Source organism: Palaemon carinicauda, chromosome 27, assembly GCF_036898095.1.
Source record: "Palaemon carinicauda isolate YSFRI2023 chromosome 27, ASM3689809v2, whole genome shotgun sequence".
Classification (NCBI taxonomy): Eukaryota; Metazoa; Arthropoda; class Malacostraca; order Decapoda; family Palaemonidae; genus Palaemon; species Palaemon carinicauda.
The window spans coordinates 43,516,302-43,540,880 of record NC_090751.1 but is presented as its reverse complement, the minus strand read 5'-3'; the positions used below and the strand labels follow the sequence as shown (position 1 = coordinate 43,540,880).

At 41.9% G+C, this 24,579-nt stretch overlaps 1 protein-coding gene across 4 annotated transcripts in view; it reads left to right on the top strand.

The window, feature by feature from the left end:
• Nucleotides 1–24,579, top strand: part of LOC137620710 (leucine-rich repeat and WD repeat-containing protein 1-like) — a 117,984-nt gene that overhangs the window by 44,848 nt on the left and 48,557 nt on the right. For all 4 annotated transcript variants that reach the window (XM_068351067.1, XM_068351066.1, XM_068351068.1 and 1 more), the window contains exon 5: nucleotides 8,913–9,129. In XM_068351067.1, the coding sequence (XP_068207168.1) occupies nucleotides 8,913–9,129 (217 nt within the window). The remainder of the gene's footprint in view (nucleotides 1–8,912; nucleotides 9,130–24,579) is intronic.

Genomic DNA, 24,579 nt, shown 5'->3' with positions numbered 1-24,579 from the left:
CTTTCTCCTTTGCAGATGTTCTTCAGGCTTGGCTTTCCTTGGTGGTTTCTGCTCCCCCTTTGAAGGAGATGCTCCTGCAACTCTTTCAGCATGGTGCGAGGAGAGATCCGTCCCCTGTGGCTTCAACATCTTTTGCCCTGGACGTGTGGGAAGTTCACCTCTCGCCCTATCCTGGCCCTTCTGTGTGCAGACGACGTGACAGTTCGCGTTCGGCTCTTCAATGGCCTCCTGCTGATGATGTTCCCTCTCCCCATCTTGTGATGACATCGTTACCTAACTTTAAACCTTCTTCTTCCCACAGGAAAGATTCCAGCTTGCGTGTGCTACATTCGCCAGCTGCAGAGGTTAGGCAAGATGATCTTGCTACAGCCAGCTCTCCACCTGCTCCCTGCTCGCTGATCGCGAGGACGAAAGGCAACACCTTCTCGTCGTTCAGGACGATCACCCTCACGAGATTCGCGCTCACCTTCAGGATGTCGTGTACGGTGTTCAATGGATCATTCAAGCGCTTTGCGCTTACGCCAAACAGACCGTAGGTCATTGCGGTCAAGGTGTTTGTCTTCTAGGAGACATTCTTCTCGATTTCAAGCTGCGCGCTCACGTTCACAATCACGAGCTGTGCGCTCATGTTCACGATCACGAGCTGTGCGCTCACATTCCTGATCACGAGCTGCGCGCTCACGTTCACGATCACGAGCTGCATGCTCAAGATCACGAATTAAGCACTCGCGATCACAACAATCACGGTTGTGAGGCAAACACTCACGTTCGCAAGGTAAACGCTCACATTCGCAAGCTAAACGCTCTCGATCAAGAGCACGACGATCACGCTCACGATCAAGAGCACGACGATCGTGCTCACGATTGAGACGATCACGATCTCAAGCAAGGTGCTCGCGATCAAGGGCATTCATATTTACGAGCAAGGCGCTCACGATCGTGCACTAAACTCTGCAGTTCACAATTGAGAAAATCCTCTTCACAATGATGACGTAGATGCGCGCGCTTTACATCCGCGTGGCTCACTACATCTGATCCATCTCCTACTCTTCCTCTAACTGGCCAAGGACATTCTGAGGACTAACTCATTGAGAAACCTCTTCCAAGACTACCTCCAGTGCCTTTCAAAGCCTGGTGTGTCTTTTGCAAGCGGTTGCCCACGCAATGCCCTCCCACATGCTACGCTGTACACACCACTCGCCAACACAGCTCATTGCCCCCACTCAGAGGCTCCCATCTCCTCCTCCGGTAAGTGTACAGGGTGCTACAGCCTCACAGGAGCCTCAGAGGCCTCCTCCTCCTCCTCCTCGCTTGCTTTTTGTTGCCTGCAAAGTTGTGACTGCGTGTGATTCACTCGCCGTTACGCACGAATCTCATGATTCCGTGCTTGATTCACACATTTTCACGCGTGAATCGCGCTCGGTTACGTGCGAGTCATGCACAGTCACGCGGAAATTGCCTCCTACAGCGAGTAAACTTGGTGTTTTGACTAGTATCTCACGTACTGAGGTCATAGTTTCGAAAGCAAGCGAGGATCCAACTCCTCCGACAATGTCCTCCTCTACAGATAGCTCTAGCGGCAGGCCGGTTCCCTTTCTGGTGCGGTTTAAGGAACCCCCTAATAAGTATGCGTGTCCCCATATTTCCTGATAGCCCAGTGCGAATCACAAAAGAGCATTTGATGATGCCCAGAGGTTGTTATCTAACAGTGCCGGCCTCTCTAAACACCAGTCCCGATGGTGTTCTCCTCCATGACTCCCTAAGGAAACTCCTGACTTGTCTAAGTTGTAGAGCTTCCGTCCTGGTATGACCCTTTGGTGTCATCTCTGCAGAAGACGCTCGGGTTGGGCCTTTTAATTGCCCCTCCCCAGTTGTGTCCACCAAGGTCTTCTCCCTTTATTCCCTTGGAGAAGTCGTCCTTGTTGTCTTCTGACGCTCCTTCTGACCATAGGAGATCTGCTCAGGGCAGTTCTGTCCCTATGGTGTTTAGGTCATCTCCATCTCGGCAAAACGCCAAGGACAAACAAGACTGCAGCTGTTTCACCTACAGGGCCTCTTCCGATAACGCCAATTTGATTAGGCAAAAGGATTACAGCCAAGCAGAGGAGGAAGAGGAAGCGTGTCACTCCACCGCATGCTGACATCATACAACTCTGTACAAATAGGGACTTAGGTTCTTCCCGGGAGATTGTCATCCATCCCTCCAATCCTAAGCCTATTGAGATCATTCCTTTAGACCAACGTCCTATCTCACTTCCATCTTAGAAGGAACAAGACTGTTTCCGAAACTCAGAAGCCTAAGGAACCACAAGCTTCCTCTAAAACATCTGTCCTAAAGGAACATTTTCCTTCGAGGAAGGAATCAAAACATTCAAAGACGGTTCCCAAGAGCTCTAAGGCAAAGGAAGCATGTAGGGTGGAATTGGCAAGGGAGTCTACTGAGGCAGGTCCTTCACAGGTTCCAGCTGATGACCTTAACCTACCCCAGGCTTTTACGGACAAAAGTTTGGAAGTAGATAATTTCCAGGACACGGATGAAGAATACCTCCCAAAAGCGCGGAGTTCGAAGTTTCCTCTCCAAGGTTAAACACAAGGAGTCGGAACATGCCTTCTGGCAAGTTCTTACGTTCATGAGGGCCTTCAATAACCTGTTGGAACCTGGCACTACCCCACAGGAAGGCAAAGATATGGTTTTGGACCAAGTCTTGGGCAACCAGAAACCTCCTAAAACCAGTGCAGTCCTCCCCTAGTCAAAAGGGCTTACTGTAGCCAGAAGGAAAGCTATCTCTCAGATAGCAGGCACTTATAGTTCTCTCAGAGCAGGTTTTTCCTCACAATCTCTTCCACTTCCTTTCATTTTGCAGAGGAAGTATTGTGAGATCCAGGACGAGCCTCGTCCTACCTTGAATCGACCCCTCGGTAGAATCTCTTACCAGGGGTGTCCCTGTACAGAGACCAGCTTCCTTTAGGGCCTCTGTTTCTGTATCCGAGCTCCTCAACATAGAAAGAGGCGTGAAGTATGCTATGCAAGCTGCTTCATGGCTTGACCTATGGTTGGGGTTGTTGGGCCAGATTGTTCGATCTGAGAATCTTTTCAAGAATTCGACAAGATAGTCCATGGAGTCCTTCCTCTTCTCAGGTACCTGTACCTTAGAATTCCTCTCGCACCACACGGTCAACTTGTGGGCGAATGTGATTCTAAAGAGAAAGGGTACTATGATTGGAAGGTTTGATAGACAGGTGCCAAAAGTTGAGGTCACGCGCCTTTGGAATTCGACCCTCGAGGGAACCTCTCTCTTCAAACATGAAGAAGTTAAAATAGCAGCTGATAGGAGAAAATCCTCCAAGGATTCTCTCCTCTACAGAGCCATGACTTTACAGCCTTATGGGAGGGCTTCCCAACCTCCCAAAGATCAGTTCTGCTCTTTGGGTCCATTGAATTCTCAACTAGGAACATCTAAGGTGTCTAAGAAGCCCTTTCAGTCCTTCATCTTCTACTCTTTCCTTATTATGGGGAAAGTTTGAAAGCAGAAGAATATATCTATATGTAACAAACATAGTCATTATTGTGACTATTATAATCAAAGAAAAACAAGTCTTGGTGTGCCTTCTCACACCACAACAACAACAATGATTACAAAGGAGGCAAAGCGGACTGTATTAAAAGTAGAATAAAAAAGAAAATTAATTTATTCATGAGAAATTAACAAAAAAGCAATGCACAAATGTGGTCTATATACAAGAAAAAATTAGTGGTCTCCTTCCTCAATGACCTCCATACGCCTATCTGCAAGTAGACAGAAAGGACCAAATATTGTCAACTAATGAGCATGAACACCATTCACTAATTTAATCCCCAAATGTTGACCAATAAACACAACCATCATCAATTGACCCCACAGAATTCTTTGGGGAGAAGAATGAATTAGGCCTATACTTCTATCATTGTCGTTACCAACATACAAAACCGCACAATTCCCATACGACTCTTACCTTCAACTTAAGGGTAAAGGATTTGTCCACTTGGCGTCTTCCTTCCAACAGATTCACCCGTCTTTAGGACAAATGATCCACATGTTCTAGCTTAACGCCTTCATTCATCACACTTCTGGCGGGTTTTTTTGGCGCTTGGTAATTTGTCAGTTGAATCGGGTGATGGTACTTGGGGTTATGGTAGAGGTTGATACTAATTACAGCCCAACACCTCACCATACGACTTCCAAAACGGAGGAGATTAAGTTTTACTTGTTGTCTTTCTTGGGTTTTCTTTCTTGGGTTTTCTTTCTGCTAATCTCTTGCTCAGATGCTCTTCAGCATTATTCCTGCCATCCTGCTAAAAAGTCTCCACAGCAGTAACGAATTCTTGAATTTTGGGATACACATAGCTCACTAGTCAAGGAGATATTGCCGTCTTGAAATGCATATTTTGTACCATATTGACAATATAAACAATACTAGGTCACATCACTGTACCCAAAATACACTGATTGTGGCAATTAATAGAAATTAATGTCTATTGGGTAACTTGCCCGACAAAATACGGACCCAAACCCTGAAACGTTTTTGTACATAACCAAACAGATATATGAAAACTAAACAGTGTCCTTTTCTTCAAAATTATATTTAGAGGAAATTTGTTGTGTTGCATTGCAACAGTCATAAAGAAAACCCATGAAAAGATTGATATAGAGGCAATTTGGAGGGTATATTTAACTACAAAGTAGTAGTTTCTGGCAGTATAGCCTTCAAATGTCTTTTTATTTAGCTGTTTTTGTGAAACAGACTTATTTGGTTATGTACTTGAACTTTGTAGTCTTATTAAACAACCTAGCTATGATCTCTCTCTCTCTCTCTCTCTCTCTCTCTCTCTCTCTCTCTCTCTCTCTCTCTCTCTCTCTCTCTCTCTCTCTCTCTCTCTCTCTCTCTCTCTTTTTTTTATTTTTCATACTAACTACAGTTTTCATTACCAAACATTCATCCATCTAAGAAACTATCAACACATGAGGAATAAATACAAAAAAGCAATGATGTTATACCCTCTCTTTGTGATTAATACAAGGGTGTACTTCTCTTTCATTTCATGATAGCTTACTTTACCTTACGGATAATGTTGGGTTTTGTAGTTTGAATAGATCTATGAATGAAGCATAGAGAACACAACTATTACAGGCCAAGTTACTCAAGACATTGTTATTGCATATTTCACGTAAGGGTCTTCTTGAAACCCCACCTGTATATTAGTAGAGAACAATCTGTAGAATGAGGTTTCATTACACCTACTTGCTTTTTCATCATGGCTATGCCAAACCAAGGTCAATGATGTATGATTTTGTATGATTTTTATTGGAAAGGCTTCTAGAATTTATTAGTGTTTTAGATGGTTAATACTGACTGTGGGAAATTTTGTTCACTATATTGGTGTTTGTTCCAACACAGAGACTTACCTCGAACTACTTTCTTAGGAGGTACCTGGAATCTCCTCTCAACCGACCAGAGTTTTGTGTAGTTTACCCTATTTCCGTTTTCACTGAGGACTACCCCAGGCGGAAGGATACGTGCCGTGAGGCTAGTCCCGAGCCAGGTCGCATGTTAGCTTGGGTCTCGACCCTCAGTAAGTTCTCTGGTTGCGTTCATATAAATTAACAACCTTTATTACACTGCATTGCACAAGACACTAGTATACTCTCTATCTATCTATTCTAATTGTTGTATACTCACTTTGTATATTTCAGCGAGGTGTCAAGTTTTCCCTAGACCACAGTCATGCCTTATTGCCTTATTCTATGTTTGGGTTCCCCCAGGTCCCTCAGTGTGAGGCACCTCGTATATCTACCAGAGAGTTGCTAATGCATCTTCTAGTCTTGGATGGTCTGAGATGCATCTTAGGTATTTATCGAGCTTATTCTTAAACACATGTACGCTCACTCCTGATATGTTTCTTAGATGAGCTGGCAGCGCATTAAATAGTCGCTGCATTATCGATGCTGGTGCGTAGTGGATTAATGTCCTGTGTGCCTTTTTTAGTTTTCCTGGTATAGTTTTTGGCACTATTAATCTACCTCGGCTTGCTCTTTCTGATATTTTTAGCTCCATGATGTTTTCAGTAATTCCTTCTATTTGCTTCCATGCTTGTATTATCATGTAGCGTTCTCTTCTCCTTTCTAGACTGTATACAGTAGTTTTAAAATTTGCAGTCTTTCCCAGTAGTCAAGGTCCTTAACTTCTTCTATTCTAGCAGTATAGGACCTTTGTACACTCTCTATTTGTGCAATATCCTTTTGGTAGTGTGGGTACCATATCACATTGCAGTACTCGAGCGTACTACGTACATAAGTTTTATAAAGCATAATCATGTGTTCAGCTTTTCTTGTTTTAAAGTGTCTGAATAACATTCCCATTTTTGCTATTTGGTCGTTGCATAACATATTCCTAATAACATTACACCAAGGTCTTTAATTGCTTCCTTGTTTGTGATTGTCTCGTTATTAGGTCTCTTGTATGCATATACCATTCCTTCTCTGTTTCCATAATTTTTTTATTCAAATTTATTGGAGTTAAATACCATCCTATTTATCTCCGCCCATTCATATATTTTGTTTAGATCTCTTTGTAGTGAGTTCCTATCTTCATCACAAGTAATTTCTCTACTTATTCTTGTGTCATTGGCGAAACTTCTCACTACAGAGTTTTTAACATCACAGTCCATGCCAGATCTAGGACTGCCACCCACCTAAGAGTGAGTCATCCACGTGAATAACTGAAGGTTTATTTGTATAGGAACAAACTATAAATTGGGAGATAATTTGTATTTGTCTTGAACTAATACGAACCTGGAGTCATTTATATAAATTGGCCCGCCATCTCCTGTCCCTGAGAAGTCCTGCCTGCAATAAAAAGTTGTGTCTCACTGCTCTGAGAGTATATATTTAGGCGGCTGGGTACCCCCCTGCCTTCCCGCTCAGCAGTTAGGCAGGGTTGCCAACTCGCAATTAAAGTCCAGTGGCTACCTCCAGCTGCTGCTAAAAGATAATCCACTTAAATAACTCCAGGTTTGTATAAGTTAGGGAAAAATACAAATTATCTCTGAATTTGTCATATTAATCAGTCGTTCAATTAGTTTAAGCATTGTGTAAATTTTTTCATAATTCTGATCATCCTTTGCATCCAGATCTTCCTGGACAGTTCCATCCTGTTCGTAATACTAGGTATGCAGTAATTCTAATAGTCAGGCCTTCTCTATCATAAGGCTCAATACTACACATAATTCTAGAAATTTTATTCCAGCTATGACCAAGTCGTGGGATGACCATCGTAATTGGGTGATTGAATCGGTAGAACTTCAAAAGTTTAAAGTTGCAGCAAATGTTTTTATGTTGAACAGGCTGACATAAGCCTTTTTATAGTTTATTTATGAAATTAGTTTTGATGTATTTACTGTTTTAAAATTTTTTTTTTAATTGTTCATTATTTCTTACATTTTTTATTTATTTCCTTATTTCCTATCCTCACTTCCTTTCCTCACTGAGCTATTTTTCCCTGTTGGAGCCCTTGGGCTTATAGCATCTTGCTTTTCTAACTAGTGTTGTAGCTTAGCTAGTAATAATAATAATAATGACAATAATAATAATAATAATAATAATAATAATAATAATAAAGGGTATTATTATTATTATTATTATTATTATTATTATTATTATTATTATTATTATTATTATTATTAATAATTGCTAAGCTACACCCTAATTGGAAAAGCAGGATGCTACAATCCCAGGGGACCCAACAGGGAAAATAGCCCAGTGAGGAAAAGAAACAAGGAAAATCAAAATATTGTAAGAACAGTAACAACATTAAAATAAAGATTTCATATATAAACTTTAAATAATTTAACAAAACAAGAGGAAAAGAAATTAGATAGAATAGTGTGCCCGAGTGTACCCTCAAGCAAGAGAACTCTAACCCAAGATAGTGGAAGATCATGGTACAGAGGCTATGGCACTACCCAAGACTAAGAGAATAATGGTTTGATTTTGGATTGCCCTTCTAGAAGAGCTGCTTACCATAGCTAAAGAGTCTCCTCAACCCTTACCAAGAGGAAAGTAGCCACTGAACAATTACAGTGCAGTAGTTAACCCCTTGGGTGAAGAAGAATTGTTTGGTAATCTCAGTGTTGTCAGGTGTATGAGGACAGAGGAGAATCTGTTAAGAATAGGTCAGACTATTCAGTGTATTTGTAGCCAAAGGGAAAGTGAACCGTAACCAGAGAGAAGGATCCAATGTTGTACTGTCTAGCCAGTCAAAGGACCCCATAACTCTAGTGGTAGTATTTCAATGGGCAGCTGGTGGCATGGCCAACCTTATCTAGTAATGCTTATCATCTTGCTCATAAGTTGAATTTTTGTGTGTGCGAGCAGCATCCATTAGGTCTAGAGGACCTTGATATATCACAAATAGTTGTACTGTATAAAGATTACAGGTGATTTTTCACTTAGTCATGAATTTCACATTAAATAAGAACACTGGAGAGAGACATCATTGTCTCCCATGAAAGTAAGAACCCAAAAGAAGTATATATATTTACACAAAATTTCAGTATACTGTAGTATTTTAAAAATACAAATCTCATATTTTTGAGGAATGGTTCATTTCAACCCCTCAGATTAGTTTAAGAGGTATACTATGAAGATGAGACTCACCTAAAAGGATCCAAGATTTTTTTGTGTGTGCATTGTTTGACTGAAACCCTTGTCCAGTACTGACTACTGGGTGTAGTTATATTTATTAAATGTTTTATACATTAGATATAGAAATTTTATGATTTTGTAATTTTCTTGGACTGGAGAGTCCTATATTTCTTTATTAATGTCATGTATAGTTAAGAATAACCTTGGTCTAAAGAATTTTTATTTTTTCAGGTGGTCATGAAGATGGACAGATTCAACTTTGGGATATTGGAGTACCAATTCCTCCGAAATATGAAACTACCCCCGTGCATATATTGACCATCCCTCAAGTGGCTAGAGATGTGTATAACTTTACATTTTCTTGCACCCATGACTTACTGATTGGTGGCTGCGATGGAGGCTTATATGCATGGAAAATAGATATGGAAAAGATCGAGGCAAATGAGAGGTTTGCATAATTATATTTTTATACTGTGATTATTAGTTTCTTTTCTTTGGAAGCTCTTATTAGATTTTCATAGGTAATTATAATTACTCTTCTTATTAAATAAGGAAGCACAAAATTCAAATCTGTTTTACAGATTCATTCCATGTACTTAACCCTTTTTTAGTCACAAAGCATCTTAAATTCATTAGTCCTTCATAGAATAAAGAAAAAGGCAGTTGCCAATAGTACTTCACATTCATAAACAGATTCTCAGGTCCCACACGAAAGTAAATACAGTGATACCTCGGTACTCGACCATAATCCGTTCGAGATCCGTGTTCGACCTCCGATTTGTTCGAGTACCGAATTTTTTTTCCCCATAAGAAATAATGGTATATATTCTATTCCGTTCCCAAGCACTCGAACAGGCCCAAAATATTAATAAAACGTGTACCTAAACAACAATAATTATCTAAATGTGTATGAAATTGGTCAGAAAATCCTATAAAACAATTTTAAACCATTTACTGTACTAAAATAAAACAATTTTAAACCATTTTCTGTACTGTAGTGAACATACCTTTGAGCAGCGGTTCGATGGCATACAGGGATGGATGTGGAGAGGATGGAAGGGGGAGGTTACTGCTTGGAAGGAGAGTCCCCTTCCATGATGTGGCGGGGTAGTTCTCCTTCAGGAGTTGTTTCTCTCTCCAATGAAAGGGTGGGCAGATCTATTTCAGGGGTTTCTTCTCTTCTTTGTCTCTTCTTTGGAGGAGAAACAGGCTTTGATGTAGCAGCTTTCTTTTCTTTTGTGAAAAACTGGTCTATTGTTAATTGTTTCTTCCTCCTCTGCAGTATTCTTCGAAAATGATACATGACACTATCATTAAACATATGCACTGCCCGGTTTGCTACTGCAATTTCTGGGTGGTATTTTTCAGCAAAAGCCTGCACATCTGCCCACTTGGAACAAATTTCATTGATGAGAGAACTTGGAACATCCTCCCTTACCTCATCCTCTTCTGAAGATTCCTGCTCCACAATCAGATCCTGCTGCTGTTGTTGTTGCAGGTGCAACAATTCCTCCACAGTCAACTCGGTAGAATGGCTTTCTACAAGCTCATCAATATCATCCTTGTCGACCTCAAGCCCCAAACTCCTGCCCATGACAACAATTTCCTCAACGACATCAGTGTCATCAGAAATTACAGGGGTAGCAGTGCTTGGACCCGCCTCTGGTTGGAAACCTTCAAACTCCCTCTCTGTGACACATGATGGCCACAGCTTACGCCAGGCAGAGTTCAATGTCCTATAGGTCACACCTCGCCAAGCTTGGTCAATCATGTTAACAGAGTTGAGGATGCTGAAGTGTTCCTTCCAGAATTCCTTTAGGGTCAACTTCGTGTCACTGGTCACTTCAAAACACTTTCTGAAAAGGGCCTTGGTATAGAGTTTTTTGAAGTTTGAAATGACCTGTTGGTCCATGGGCTGGAGTATGGGAGTAGTATTGGGGGGCAAGAATTTGATTTTGATAAAGCTGTATTCTTCTTTCAAGTCATCCTCGAGACCTGGAGGATGTGCAGGAGCATTGTCCATAACCAGAAGACATTTCATTGGCAAGCTCTTTTCAATGAGGTAAGCCTTAACCTGGGGGGCAAACACTTCGTTTATCCACTCAGTAAAGAATTGTCTTGTGACCCAAGATTTAGTGTTCGAGCGCCACATAACTGGTAGTGCACTTTTACAAATATTATTTCGTTTGAACACCCGGGGGTTGTCCGAGTGGTACACTAACAAGGGTTTGATCTTGCAATCGCCACTTGCATTTGCACACAGCAACAATGTTAGCCTATCTTTCATTGGCTTGTGACCTGGCATCTTCGTCTCGTCCTTGGTAATGTACGTATTGGCTGGCATTTTCTTCCAAAATAACCCAGTCTCATCACAATTAAAGACTTGTTGTGCGATCAAATTTTGTTCATTTATGTACCGATCGAATTCCCCCACGTATTTATCGGCTGCAATTTGATCCGAACTAGCTGCCTCCCCATGCCTAGTAACACGATGAATACCTGTTCTATTACGAAACTTTTCAAACCAACCCCTGCTCGCTTTAAATGTAAATGAATCACTTTCACTGGTACTCGGACTTTTCTTCACTAATTCTTCATAGATATGCAACGCTTTTTCACAAATGAACGCTTCACTAACACTTTCCCCGGCCAACTGTTTTTCTTTAATAAATATTAAAAGCAACTTTTCCATCTCCTCAATCACTTGTGGCCTTTGCTTAGTTACCGCCGTAACTCCCGTTGCAACATTCGCCTTCTTAATCATTTCTTTATGCTTTAAAAACGTAGAAATGGTCGACTTCGCCATTCCGTATTCTACCGCTAAATCGGACACTCGTACACCATTCTCATATTTCGCTATAATTTCCTTCTTCAACTCGATCGTTGTTCGCACTGTTTTCCTCTTCTCCTTCCCCTTAACACTCATTACTTTCTTGGGACTCATTATGAAAGCTAAAAAAGCAATTAAAAGCACTGAAAATCACTAAATCACAACGAATGCTGATCGCGCGTTGTCTGAGTGACGCTCTCGAGAGAACTGATGCTTCCCGAACAAGCGAGAGTGGCCGAGATGGCGCGATCATCACAAAGCCCATGCGGTCGTCACGTGTTCGGCTGGTCGAGTACCGAATTTTTGGTCGAGCACCGCAGCAAAAATTTCTCGAAAATTTTGGTCGAACTCCGAATTGTTCGAGTATAGAGTCGTTCGACTACCGAGGTATCACTGTACAGAGTATTCTTGTTAGTCTCTTCTAGCGTTTTAAGTTTTTCTTTTAAATTCTTTATGTATTTTTATTTAACTTGAATTAATTTTCATTTCTTTTATTGTGTTTTGTTTTTGCTCAAGTGGTAAGATAATTGAAACATTTTCCTTCAGTTCCTGAGACAGTAACAATCTATCATTATGAAATTAATAATTTAATTGCCAACTGGTTTCCTTCAGTCTTTTGAGATTTCCCAAGAATGTTGAACTTGCATTTTATGCCTATTCAAGAGTTTTACCCCACTATCCTCAGAAAAGTGGTCGAATAATGATTGATTACTGTTCAGGTATACCTTACCTTCCGTTGGTAATTGGTTACAGGAGAGGCGACTAAGTTGAAAAACGACTCTTCTAATTTACCTGTCTGAATTTACTTGTCACTAAGCTTAACCTCAAATACCCATTCCCAGTTCTGAATTGTATTTATAAATGTAATTTGAATAATATATGGTTAATAATAATCTATTTAAGCTTACCAAAATATAAATTTTAGACTTCAGTGTAGTACTGATAGAAGTACTGTAATCTGATTTTACAAATAAATGTACATTCATACTTGCAAATGTAAATGTTTACAATTTCGCTGACAATCTGAGCAAATCGACTCGGATAGTAGGCCCCGAATGGTCTTTGAATCATCAGATAGCCAATTAAGTCCTGACTTTGTGGCATTCCCCGACTGTAGATATGTTCGCAACATCTCTGAATAGCAAGCTTCCGCTGTACTGTTCTTCAATCTCGATACCTCAGGCTCTATGGCAAAATGCATTTCAACAATGGTGGGACAACATTGGCGTGTACGCCTTTCCCCGTTTTGTCTGATGAGAAGACTGTTCAACAGGACCAAAGCATCCAAATGATGACCCTTGTAGCTTTGCTATGGCATCAAGCACAGTGGTTTGCAGACCTCCTGTATCTAATTAGTAGATATACTGAGAGAGCTTCCTCCATGACCAGATGTACTCGGACAACTACACTCAAACATCTTTCACAGGAATGTGCAGTCGCTTCAACTTCACGGCCAGAGACTATCCAGCATCTCCTCTCTCAGAAGGGCTATTCACGACAAGTTGAGTTGAGAATTTCCGGCTGCTTGCCTAAGTCCTCAGCCTCAGTCTGTCATGCAAATTTGAGAGTATTCTTTGGTTGGTGTCGTGTAAGAAATATCTCTCCGCTCGATGCCACTATTCCAGTAATAGTGTAGTTCCTTGTACAGTATACCTTCGGGAGGAAGAGCTCCTTTCAGTCTTGGCGGTGAAAGGCTATCGCTCAGCCTTAAGCCTCGCCTTTATACTGAAAGGAGTTGACATTTCCTCTTCGTTGGAGTTTTCTTTACTCATACGGAGTTATGAGATCAGTTGCCCTCAGTCAGAGATTAGGCCTCTTCCTTGGAACGTGGTTCGTGTCTTGAGATCCTTTAAGGGACCTCCCTACGAAATATTGCGCCATGCAACTGACCGAACCTCACTTTGAAGATTTTGAAGATGGCGTTCTTGCTTGCTTTAGCCTCGGCAAAGAGAGTCGGTGAACTTTATAGACTCTCGTATGATATCGCCCATTCAAGGGGATGGGGGGAAGTGACACTGAGCTTTGTCCCTGAGTTTATTGCTAAGACTCAAAATCCTGGGGTACTGGACCGTAGATTCGGTCTCTTTCAGATTGCGAGTCTTTATTCTGTAACCAATGACCCAGATCAGTTGTTACTGTGCCCAGTGAGGAGATTGAGATCCCATCTTAAACTAACTGCAACAACACAACCTAGACTAACACCTCTGCTTGTTAGCTCAGGAAGAGTAAAGATGAGGATTGCTAAGAACACGGTTTCTTCCTGGATCCGCCAAGTAATTGAAAGAGCCTTGGCCCCCGATCCTCCTCGGATTCTCTGACCTAGAGTCCATAACATCAGGGGAATCAGCACTTCCCTGGCATTCAAACACAACTTCTTGTGTTGCGAGTACTTTAAGTGGACGTGTGGAAGAGACAGATCACCTACACAGCCCATTACTTAAAATATGTTACCCACAAGAGACTTGATACATTTACTATCAGTCCAGTGGTGGCTGCTCAACAAGTGGTTTAAGATAACCTCAGGCTCCTTTGTGGACAAGTAGCAGTTGGTTGAGGGCATTGGTTACCCAGGTTAAGACTGGGATGAATGAGTGTGTGTCTGGCTTTCCTTTCATCTTCCCCTCCCTTGGGGTACAGCACCATGAGTCCCTCTGCAAGCTGGCTTCAACCTCTGCAGGTATTATCACTATCCTAGTGTAGCCTAGTATAAGTCATAAATTTATGTACTGTCCACATCCCCATTGATTTCTGCAAGGTAAGCAGTGGGATACACCTTGTTTTCCTATATAAACTCAGAAGATGTTCATATAGGACAACAAACTACTACACTGTATTACAAAGGCCGCTATTATACTCACTTTGAATATTTAAGCGAGGTGTCAAAGTTTCCCTAGACCACACTCATATACTGTACTAGGTAAAACTGGGTCAATGTCCATGCCAGATTTATGACTTCCACCCACCTAAGAGTGAGTCTTCTAATAAATAACGGAAGGTTTGTTAGCATGGAAACAAATGACACATTCGGAGATAATTTATATTTTCCCCTAATACAAACCTAAAATTATTTATATAAATTGACCTGCCATCACCTGTCCCTTAGAAGTCCTGCCTGCAATCAAAAGTTACGTACCTCACTGCTGTGAGAGTATACATAGAGGTGGCTGGGTACCCCCCAGCCACCCCCAGCCTACCCGCTCAAGTGGTGAGGCAGGGCTTGCCGCCTCGCACTTTAGGTGTAATGGCTATCTTCCAGCCTCGGCGAAAGATAATCCAATGAATAACTCAAGGGTTTTATTAGTTAGGGAAAAATATGAATTATCTCCAAATTTGTCATTTTTATTTTCCTATGTACAGTGGAACCTCTACATACGATTGTCTCTACATACGATTGTCTTTACATACGATTGTTCCAACATCTGAAGTAAAATTCCATCAAATTTTTGTCTCGACACCCGAAGTAATGCTCCAACATCCGATGTAGATCTTGTTTACGCCGGTAGATGGCAGTGCGTAAGAGGGATGCCATTGAGCGTCGAGTGCTCTGTTCTCTGTTCTTGTGTGAATCGTGTGGTTTTCCTCTTTGGTCTGTTATTAACAGTGCTTATTTTCTTCCTTTTCTCACATTTCCTTTTTGATTTTACCTATAATCATGGTACCTAAGAAGCTATGTTTCAGTACAGGTAGTGGTGAGAAAAGGAAGAAGGCAATTCTTTCATTAAAATTGAAGCAAGAAATTATAGAAAAACATTAAAGCCATTAAAGCAGATAAACCATCGAAGGGGATCACCATTATTACAAGACATCGTAGCAATACCCTGGAAGAGATAGAACTCCTTTTGTTGATAGGGATAAAGGACAAAGAGATTGTTGGCAATGATCATTTGTGAGAAAGGCCAGCGGGATGAACAGAAAGAAAGAAAAAAGTGAAGCAAAGAAAAAAGTCCTCTCTCTTTTTCTGTTTCTCTCTAAACATAGCATTAACATGTTCTTTAAATAAAATCTCTCTCTCTCTCTCTGTCTCTCTCTCTCTCTCTCTCTTTCTTCTTCGCTGTTATAGTGTTAGAGACGTCTATTATTTTTTTCCGAGAGAGAGAGAGAGAGAGAGAGAGAGAGAGAGAGAGAGAGAGAGAGAGAGAGAGAGAATTAAACAAAAATGTGTTTAGAGTACACATGGTTTTTAGCAGCATCAACGAGTTGAAAAACAATTAAATGTAACTAAGAAAGTAATAACAGCGAATCTGAATACCTTTATCAACTAAAACAAATATTGATACAAACACACTCGTGTGGGTATGCACAAACATATGTACACAACACACTTTTGTTTAATCTCTCTCTCTCTCTCTCTCTCTCTCTCTCTCTCTCTCTCTCTCAGGAAAAATTAATAGACATCTCTTAACACTAACAGAGAGAGAGAGAGAGAGAGTGTGTGTGTTTATTTAAAGAACATGTTAACACCATGTCTACCTTCTCGCCGATCGTCCATCTCTTCCTGGCATAGCAAATCCTACACCTGCGTTGGCCTGTCTCTAAGGTAAAGTGACAATAAAAGCATTTTTTATTATTTCTTTATAATTATCTTTTTTACATCCTTCTTTCATATTATGCAGTTATGTTATTATTGTGTGTAATTATTTGTAGTAATTTATTAAGGAGTTGTTATAGGTTTTTGGGGTGTGGAACGAATTATACAAATTACAGTGTATTCTTATGGGAATATTTGTTCCAACATACGATTGTTTTAACATACGAAGCAGTTTCTGGAACGAATTAAGATCGTATGTAGAGGTTCCACTGTACTGTATTATTTTTGACAACCAACATAAATTTGAAACTGACTTAACTCTAAGTGATGTAAACCGAGGTATACCTGTACTTGGTCTGAGGAATACAAAATTTAGCTCCTGAAAAGTCACTAAACTAAGATGGGAAATTCATATTGCTGCTTATGTGTTCAGCAATATTTTCCTTTAATTGCTTACCTCAAATTTATTTTTTTTATGGTACAATGCTGTTTAGTGTCATTTGGAAGTTGTACATTTGTATGCCACTTTTTATCCAAAACATTTCTGTAGATGGCATTATTTGATGTTATTAAAATTTCAATACTGTACTGTAGTTGAGGAAACTATTAGTTGACATCACCTTAAATTTAAATGGTTGATTATCAAAACCATTGTAGAGCAGGCTATAGGTTCATAGTGTTATCAATGAACCTCATGTGGTACATTGCATGCATTACTCAAGTCTCTGCAATGTTCCTATGAGCCCTAGCTGCACTTGCTTTATATCCTACTTGACCTCTGTTCCCGCTGCTTCTCTCTCTTCTTGCAGTCCAACTCTTCTAACTTTTAATTCATAGTACAACTGCAGGGTTTTACCCCGGTCGCACTTGGTTACTGAAAGGCCTCACAGGCCCTAACAGTAGGCCATGTACAGTGACTTAATTAAATCCTGGTTAAGGCTGTCATGTCACTTGATATCCATCTTCTTCATTTTAAAATCAACTATTGTATTGTAATATTTATCAGTACCAGCACTAATACTGTAGTGGTTAACAGACTGTGGCTGGGGATAGCATACAGACTTACTGCCGGGTTAACAGCCCTGTTCCTGACTAAAGCATAGATAATAAATGGGCCCGTAGGAACGCTTCAAAATATCTGGGCACCACCCTTATGTTTTGGGGTAAGATTTCTTTTGAACATTGAATTAAAAATGTGTAGCTCATTGAATTAGAAAAATTATTGAGGAATCTGGAGCAGGTTATTAACCCCTTCATCCGTTGACGTCAATACACGTCAAAACATGCCTGGTAATACACATGGTGACTTCGGGATAACATCATCTTCATTACTATTATCCTTATAATTATTATTATTATCATCATTATTATGATAATTTTTATAAGCTACCAAAGATTATAGCACATGCCTGTATATCACAAAAGTTCACACTTGGGGCAATTTCACTAAAGAATCTCCTCTCCATAATATTAGCCCACCCCCCTCCTGTCTTCAGCAAACCAACAAAGTTTTTGGGATTCTAGCCTTTATTTTCTGATTATGTAAGAGCTATTTTTGTTTTTGTATGTTACCATGAAATAATCACACCACTCTATAGCCAATAGTGACATTCCCTACCTTAAGTATTATTCAACCCTCCTTGACACCCCCAAATGGGAGACTGTCATCCTACCACATACCAAAATACTTGCAATTCTAATCCTTATTCATGATTATATAAGGTCTATTTTAGTGATTATATAAGGTCTATTTTAGTGTATTCACATCCAACCTCATCACCAACCCAAAAATACTTCCAATTCCAGTCCTTATTCATGATAATGTAAGATCTATTTTTAAACACAAGACTTACCCAGTGGTTATATAAATATAGCTTTAGTTTCTGACGTCCCGGCAGAAATTCAAAACTCGCAGCAATCGCAGATTGAGTAGCCAGGTGTACCACCAGCGCGCCCTCTGGCGAAGGTACTTAGAACCATTCCATGATTCCTCAGATTTTCTCTGCCGCTCACGCCGGCAACATCGTTGGATATTCACTCATTATTAACCTGAATTTTGGCAGTTTTCTTGGTGATGTACTACTAAATTGGTTATTGGCATTCGCTTATTTTGATTTTCTTTGGTATTTGAGAGCTATGTTCATAGCCCCCTGTGGCCGCGGGGGCATATCAAAATTAGAATAGCGCCAACGTTATCCCTGCGTGTCGTAAGAGGCGACTAAAAGGGACGGGACGAGGGGGCTGGGAACCCCCTCTCCTGTATAAAATTCTTAGGAGACATCGACAAGGAGATGGAGCTGGGGGGAGAGTGACTGCTCCCCGCACTCTAGTTTTGGGGTGTTTGAATGTGCGTGGATGTAGTACGATAGAGAGTAAAAGATGTGAGATTGGAAGTATGTTTAGAAGTAGAAGGATGGATGTATTGGCCTTGTGTGAGACAAAGATGAAAGGAAAAGGTGAAGTGATGTTTGGTGAAATGTCTGGTAGAGTGTCTGGGATTGAAAGGGGAAGAGCGAGAGAGGGTGTGGCGTTATTGCTGAGTGAATGGATGACAGGTAAAGTAGTGGAATGGAAGGAGATATCATCTAGGTTAATGTGGGTAAGGGTTAGGTTGGGTAGGGAATGTTGGGCGTTTGTCAGTGCGTATGGGCCAGGTAGTGAGAAAAGGGAAGAAGAGCGGAATGAGTTCTGGAATGAATTAACTAGGTGTGTAGAAGTACTGGGTAGAAGGAATTATGTAGTTGTTATGGGTGACTTAAATGCTAGAGTGGGCGCTGGAGAGATAGAAGGTGTCATTGGGAAGTATGGCGTACCAGGTGAAAATGAGAGTGGTGAGAGACTGGTAAACGTGTGTGTTGAACAAGAGATGGTAATAGGTGCTAGCTTCTTTAAAAAGAAAGATAAGAATAAGTATACGTGGGTAAGAGTGGCAAATGGAAGAGTAGTAGAAAGGGCATTAATGGATTATGTGTTGGTAACTAAAAGAATGTGTGGAAGATTGAAAGACGTGCACGTGTTTAGGGGTATGGCTAACGGTATGTCTGATCATTTTTTGGTGGAAGGAAAATTAGTTGTAGCAAAAGAGTGGGGGAATAGAGTAGGTGGATGTAAAAGGGAGGTAGTGAGGATTGAAGAGCTAATAAAACCGGGGGTAAAAAGTAAATATCAGGAAAGGTTGAAAATGGCATATGACGAGGTGAGAGTAAGAGAAACTGGTAATTTAGAGGAGGAGTGGAAGTTAGTAAAAGAAAATTTTGTTGGGATTGCAAGTGATGTATGTGGCAAGAAGGTTGTTGGAGGCAGCATGAGGAAGGGCAGTGAATGGTGGAATGAAGGAGTGAAGGTAAAAGTGGAAGAGAAAAAGAGGGCTTTTGAAGAATGGCTGCAGAGTAATAGCATAGAGAAGTATGAAAAATATAGAGAGAAAAAGGTGGAAGTAAAGCGCAAGGTACGTGAGGCAAAGAGGGCAGCTGACCTGAGGTGGGGTCAGGGATTGGGTCAGTCATATGAAGAGAATAAGAAGAAGTTTTGGAAAGAAGTGAAGAGAGTAAGGAAGGCTGGCGCAAGAATTGAAGAGACAGTGAAAGATGGAAATGGAAGGTTGTTAAAAGGAGAGGAGGCAAGGAAAAGGTGGGCGGAATATTTTGAAAGTTTGCTGAATGTTGAGGATGATAGGGAGGCAGATATAATTGCTGTTCCAGGTGTTGAGGTGCCAGTAATGGGAGATGAGAATGAGAGAGAGATTACAATAGAGGAAGTGAGGAGAGCACTAGATGAAACGAGAGTAGGAAAAGCATCTGGTATGGATGGTGTGAAAGCTGAGATGTTGAAGGAAGGGGGTGTGACTGTACTTGAATGGTTGGTGAGATTGTTTAATATGTGTTTTGTGTTGTCAATGGTACCAGTAGATTGGGTTTGTGCATGTATTGTACCACTATATAAGGGTAAGGGAGATGTGCATGAGTGTTGTAATTCAAGAGGTATTAGTTTGTTGAGTGTAGTTGGAAAAGTGTATGGTAGAGTATTGATTAATAGGATTAAGGATAAAACAGAGAATGCAATCTTAGAAGTACAGGGTGGTTTTAGAAGAGGTAGGGGTTGTATGAATCAGATTTTTACAGTTAGGCAGATATGCGAGAAATATTTAGCAAAAGGTAAGGAGGTGTATGTTGCGTTTATGGATCTGGAGAAAGCATATGATAGAGTTGATAGGGAAGCAATGTGGAATGTGATGAGGTTATATGGAGTTGGTGGAAGGTTGTTGCAAGCAGTGAAAAGTTTCTACAAAGGTAGTAAAGCATGTGTTAGAATAGGAAATGAAGTGAGTGATTGGTTTCCAGTGAGAGTGGGGCTGAGACAGGGATGTGTGATGTCGCCGTGGTTGTTTAACTTGTATGTTGATGGAGTGGTGAGAGAGGTGAATGCTCGAGTGCTTGGACGAGGATTAAAACTGGTAGACGAGAATGACCATGAATGGGAGGTAAATCAGTTGTTGTTTGCAGATGATACTGTACTGGTTGCAGACACAGAAGAGAAGCTTGACCGACTAGTGACAGAATTTGGAAGGGTGTGTGAGAGAAGGAAGTTGAGAGTTAATGTGGGTAAGAGTAAGGTTATGAGATGTATGAGAAGGGAAGGTGGTGCAAGGTTGAATGTCATGTTGAATGGAGAGTTACTTGAGGAGGTGGATCAGTTTAAGTACTTGGGGTCTATTGTTGCAGCAAATGGTGGAGTGGAAGCAGATGTACGTCAGAGAGTGAATGAAGGTTGCAAAGTGTTGGGGGCAGTTAAGGGAGTAGTAAAAAATAGAGGGTTGGGCATGAATGTAAAGAGAGTTCTATATGAGAAAGTGATTGTACCAACTGTGATGTATGGATCGGAGTTGTGGGGAATGAAAGTGATGGAGAGACAGAAATTGAATGTGTTTGAGATGAAGTGTCTAAGGAGTATGGCTGGTGTATCTCGAGTAGATAGGGTTAGGAACGAAGTGGTGAGGGAGAGAACGGGTGTAAGAAATGAGTTAGCGGCTAGAGTGGATATGAATGTGTTGAGGTGGTTTGGCCATGTTGAGAGAATGGAAAATGGTTGTCTGCTAAAGAAGGTGATGAATGCAAGAGTTGATGGGAGAAGTACAAGAGGAAGGCCAAGGTTTGGGTGGATGATTGGTGTGAAGAAAGCTCTGGGTGATAGGAGGATAGATGTGAGAGAGGCAAGAGAGCGTGCTAGAAATAGGAATGAATGGCGAGCGATTGTGACGCAGTTCCAGTAGGCCCTGCTGCTTCCTCCGGTGCCTTAGATGACCGCGGAGGTAGCAGCAGTAGGGGAGTCAGCATTATGAAGCTTCATCTGTGGTGGAATTGTGGGAGGTTTGGCTGTGGCACCCTAGCAGTACCAGCTGAACTCGGTTGAGTCCCTGATTAGGCTGAAGGAACATAGAGAGTAGAGGTCCCCTTTTTGTTTTGTTTCATTGTTGGTGTCGGCTACCCCCCAAAATTGGGGGAAGTGCCTTGGTATATGGATATGGATGGATGTTCATAGCTAAAAAGGTAAGATTAGAAGTTTTTTCAACCTACTGTAAAACTAACGAACCTATTCTTGAAAACAATAGCGGAAGGAAAACACTCCGCCAACTCAATGACGTCACAGTCATATAAGGTAAACTATGTAGACTAGGTAGTATGGCTTGCAATTTCTTTCTTTTTCTATGCGAAGAATGATAAGTGAATACTCTCTCATCAATAATATTTAAGTTTTTATGAATAGAACTTACCTGGCAGTTATATATATATATATAGCTGAGTCTCTGACTGCGGCAGAATTTAATCGAAAATCGCGGCAACCGCCTTGTGGTGGTTGTGTGGTTAGATGGTTAACAACCCTTACAGGGTGGTACTTGGAATCATTCCCATTTTCTATTCCTCAGATTATCTCTGCCGGCCGGATCGACAACATCGTTGGTCCGCCTTTCAGAGTTTTTCGGACCGCTTTTCCTTCATCGCCTTTTTGGACCTCGTTTTTGGTGAAGTACACTGTGTTGGGATTTGGCAATCGTGTTGTTTTTGTTTTTTGTCTTTTTTCCTTTATTATCATGAGTGAGAAAATTCATTATCGTGTTTGTGCGAATGATATTTGCAAGGTGAGGTTGCCGAAACTTTCGGTTGACCCTCACACTATCTGTATGGGTTGCAGGGGCTTTGAATGTGCTTTAGATAATAAGTGCAAGGAATGCGAGGTTTTAAGTGATAATGATTGGTTAGCTATGCAGCGCTATGTGCGCAAACTTGAGATTGATAGAGTTAGAAGAGCTAAATCAAAGTCAAAGTCTGCTAGTGAGCCTAGCTTAGATTTATCTATTGACCCTTTGCTTGTAACCCCTTTGGAAGGTATTCCTTCCCCAAATGTAGTGACTCCTGCCCCTTCTACAGGACCTGTGCCTACGGATGACCCTGGGTATGCTAAATTAGCTGCTGAATTGGAGGCCATTAAAGCACAGTTGGAGGCCTTTAAAGGTAAGGGTGTAGGTGAAATTAGTGCTTGTGAAAGTGCAGTGGAGGTAGCGACTGATCGAATCTGTCATACCCCTAGGTCTAGACCTCTACCAAGCTCCCAGGACCAAGGGAGAAGGTACGTCGAAAGCCGAAAGGGGGTGAGAGGTGCTTATCCTCGGTCAGTCGTCGCCTCAGACAGTCCTGTTGCGATCTCCCAGGCTGCTCTTGACCGCCGTAGGAAAGGCGTGTCGGATACGTTTGTGTCTTCGCCTGATCATTCTCCCAGACGTAATTGGCGTTACGAATCAAGACCAATGAAGAGAGGGTGGAACCGGGACGTGCAGTCTCGCTCTCCCTCTCCCGGTTCGAGTAGCAGAGACCCTGATCCTTCGGAAGACGATTTCGATGTTCCTGTTAAAAGGGCGAAACAGAGAGTCCTTAGCCCAGTTAATCCTGCTAGACTCCCTGCTTCTTCTGCCAGCGCTCCCAGTCAAGCCGTACGACAACTGCCATCTTCGGCACCGCGAGAGCCAGCGGAGGTTGCTAAAGCTTTCATGGTTGTTATGTAGGAACAACTTTCATCGTTAGTTAAAGCTTTCAGCCACCCTTCTCAGTCCGTCAGACGTAAGGACGTCTCTTTGCCTGTTAAGAGATCTTTTTCTAAGAGAGATTTTAGTATCTCTCCAAAGAAACCTCTGCGCACTTCGTCGGCCGTACGACAACGTACACCCTCTTCATCGGCACGCTGCCAGGAATTTCCTTCCCCCCCCTCCCGCCGCCAGGACGATACTGCCTCTCGTTCTCGGCGCCGTGACGATTCCGTTTCCCTTTCGAAACGCCTGGACGTTACTGCCTCGTTTCTTAGGAAACAGGATGAATGCAGTCTGCATTTTCAAGGTGACGGCAGCCTGCATCTTCAGGACGCTTCCGTTTCTTGTCATCGTGACGATACTGCCTCTCGTCATTGTGACAATACCGTTTCTTGTCATCGTGACGATACCGCCTCTCGCCGACTGGATGTTAGCGGCGCTCGGCGCCAGGATTCAAACAGCTCTCGCTGCCAGACTGCTGGCAGCCCAACTCTTCGGGATGTTATCCTTGAGCAGGACCTCGAAGATATTTCGGAAGAGGAAGAAAAACCTGCCGACTCTTCTAGCGATTACAAGGTTCTTTCTCGCTCTCTTTTGGAACTTTATGGGGAGGAATTTCAACCTACGGCCCCTCGTTCTCCTCATTCTCAATTTACCAGGAAGAAAGCTACTAAGTCTTCGGCCTTCATCAAAATGAAACTTTCAATTTCGGCCAGGAAAGCTCTCGCTAAAGTGGATGATTGGATGAAGGAACGGAGACAAGCTGTCAAGACCACCTTTTCTTTTCCACCGTCCCGGCTCGCTTCCAAGGCCGGTATGTGGTATGAGACAGGGGAACCTTTGGGGTTAGGAGTGCCTTCCTCCTCCCAAGGTGACTGCTCGGCTCTTGTGGACTCGGCAAGAAGGCATGCTTTAAACTTTGCCAAGGTGATGTGGTCCATGTCGGAGCTTGATCACCTCGTCAAGGGAATTTTCAGGGTTTTCGAGGTTTTCAGCTTCCTGGACTGGTCTCTCGGGACTCTGGCCAGGAAGTCTGAACTCCTGGAGGACACGAAGGACCTGACGAGTATCATGTCCTGCATGGACAAAGCTCTAAGGGAGGGAGCTAATGAATTGGCTTCCCTTTTCTCAGCAGGGGTCTTAAAGAAGAGGGCCCTTTTGTGCTCCTTCACCTCTGGATCTGTGACTGTTGCCCAGAAGTCGGAGCTACTTTACGCCCCTTTTTCACGTCATCTTTTTCCTGAAGCTCTGGTCAGAGATATCTCCCTTTCTCTGGCTCAGAAGGCTACTCAGAACCTTTTGTCTCGGTCGGCTAGAAAGACCTTACCTGTTGCTCCTGCTCCTCTGAAGAAGGAGAAGTAGTTTCAACAGCCCTTTCGGGGCAGGATCTCCTCGAGAGCGGATTTTAGGGGGAGAAGGCAAGTGTCAGGGCCAAGGACCAGCAGGGGTGCGTTTAGGCCCC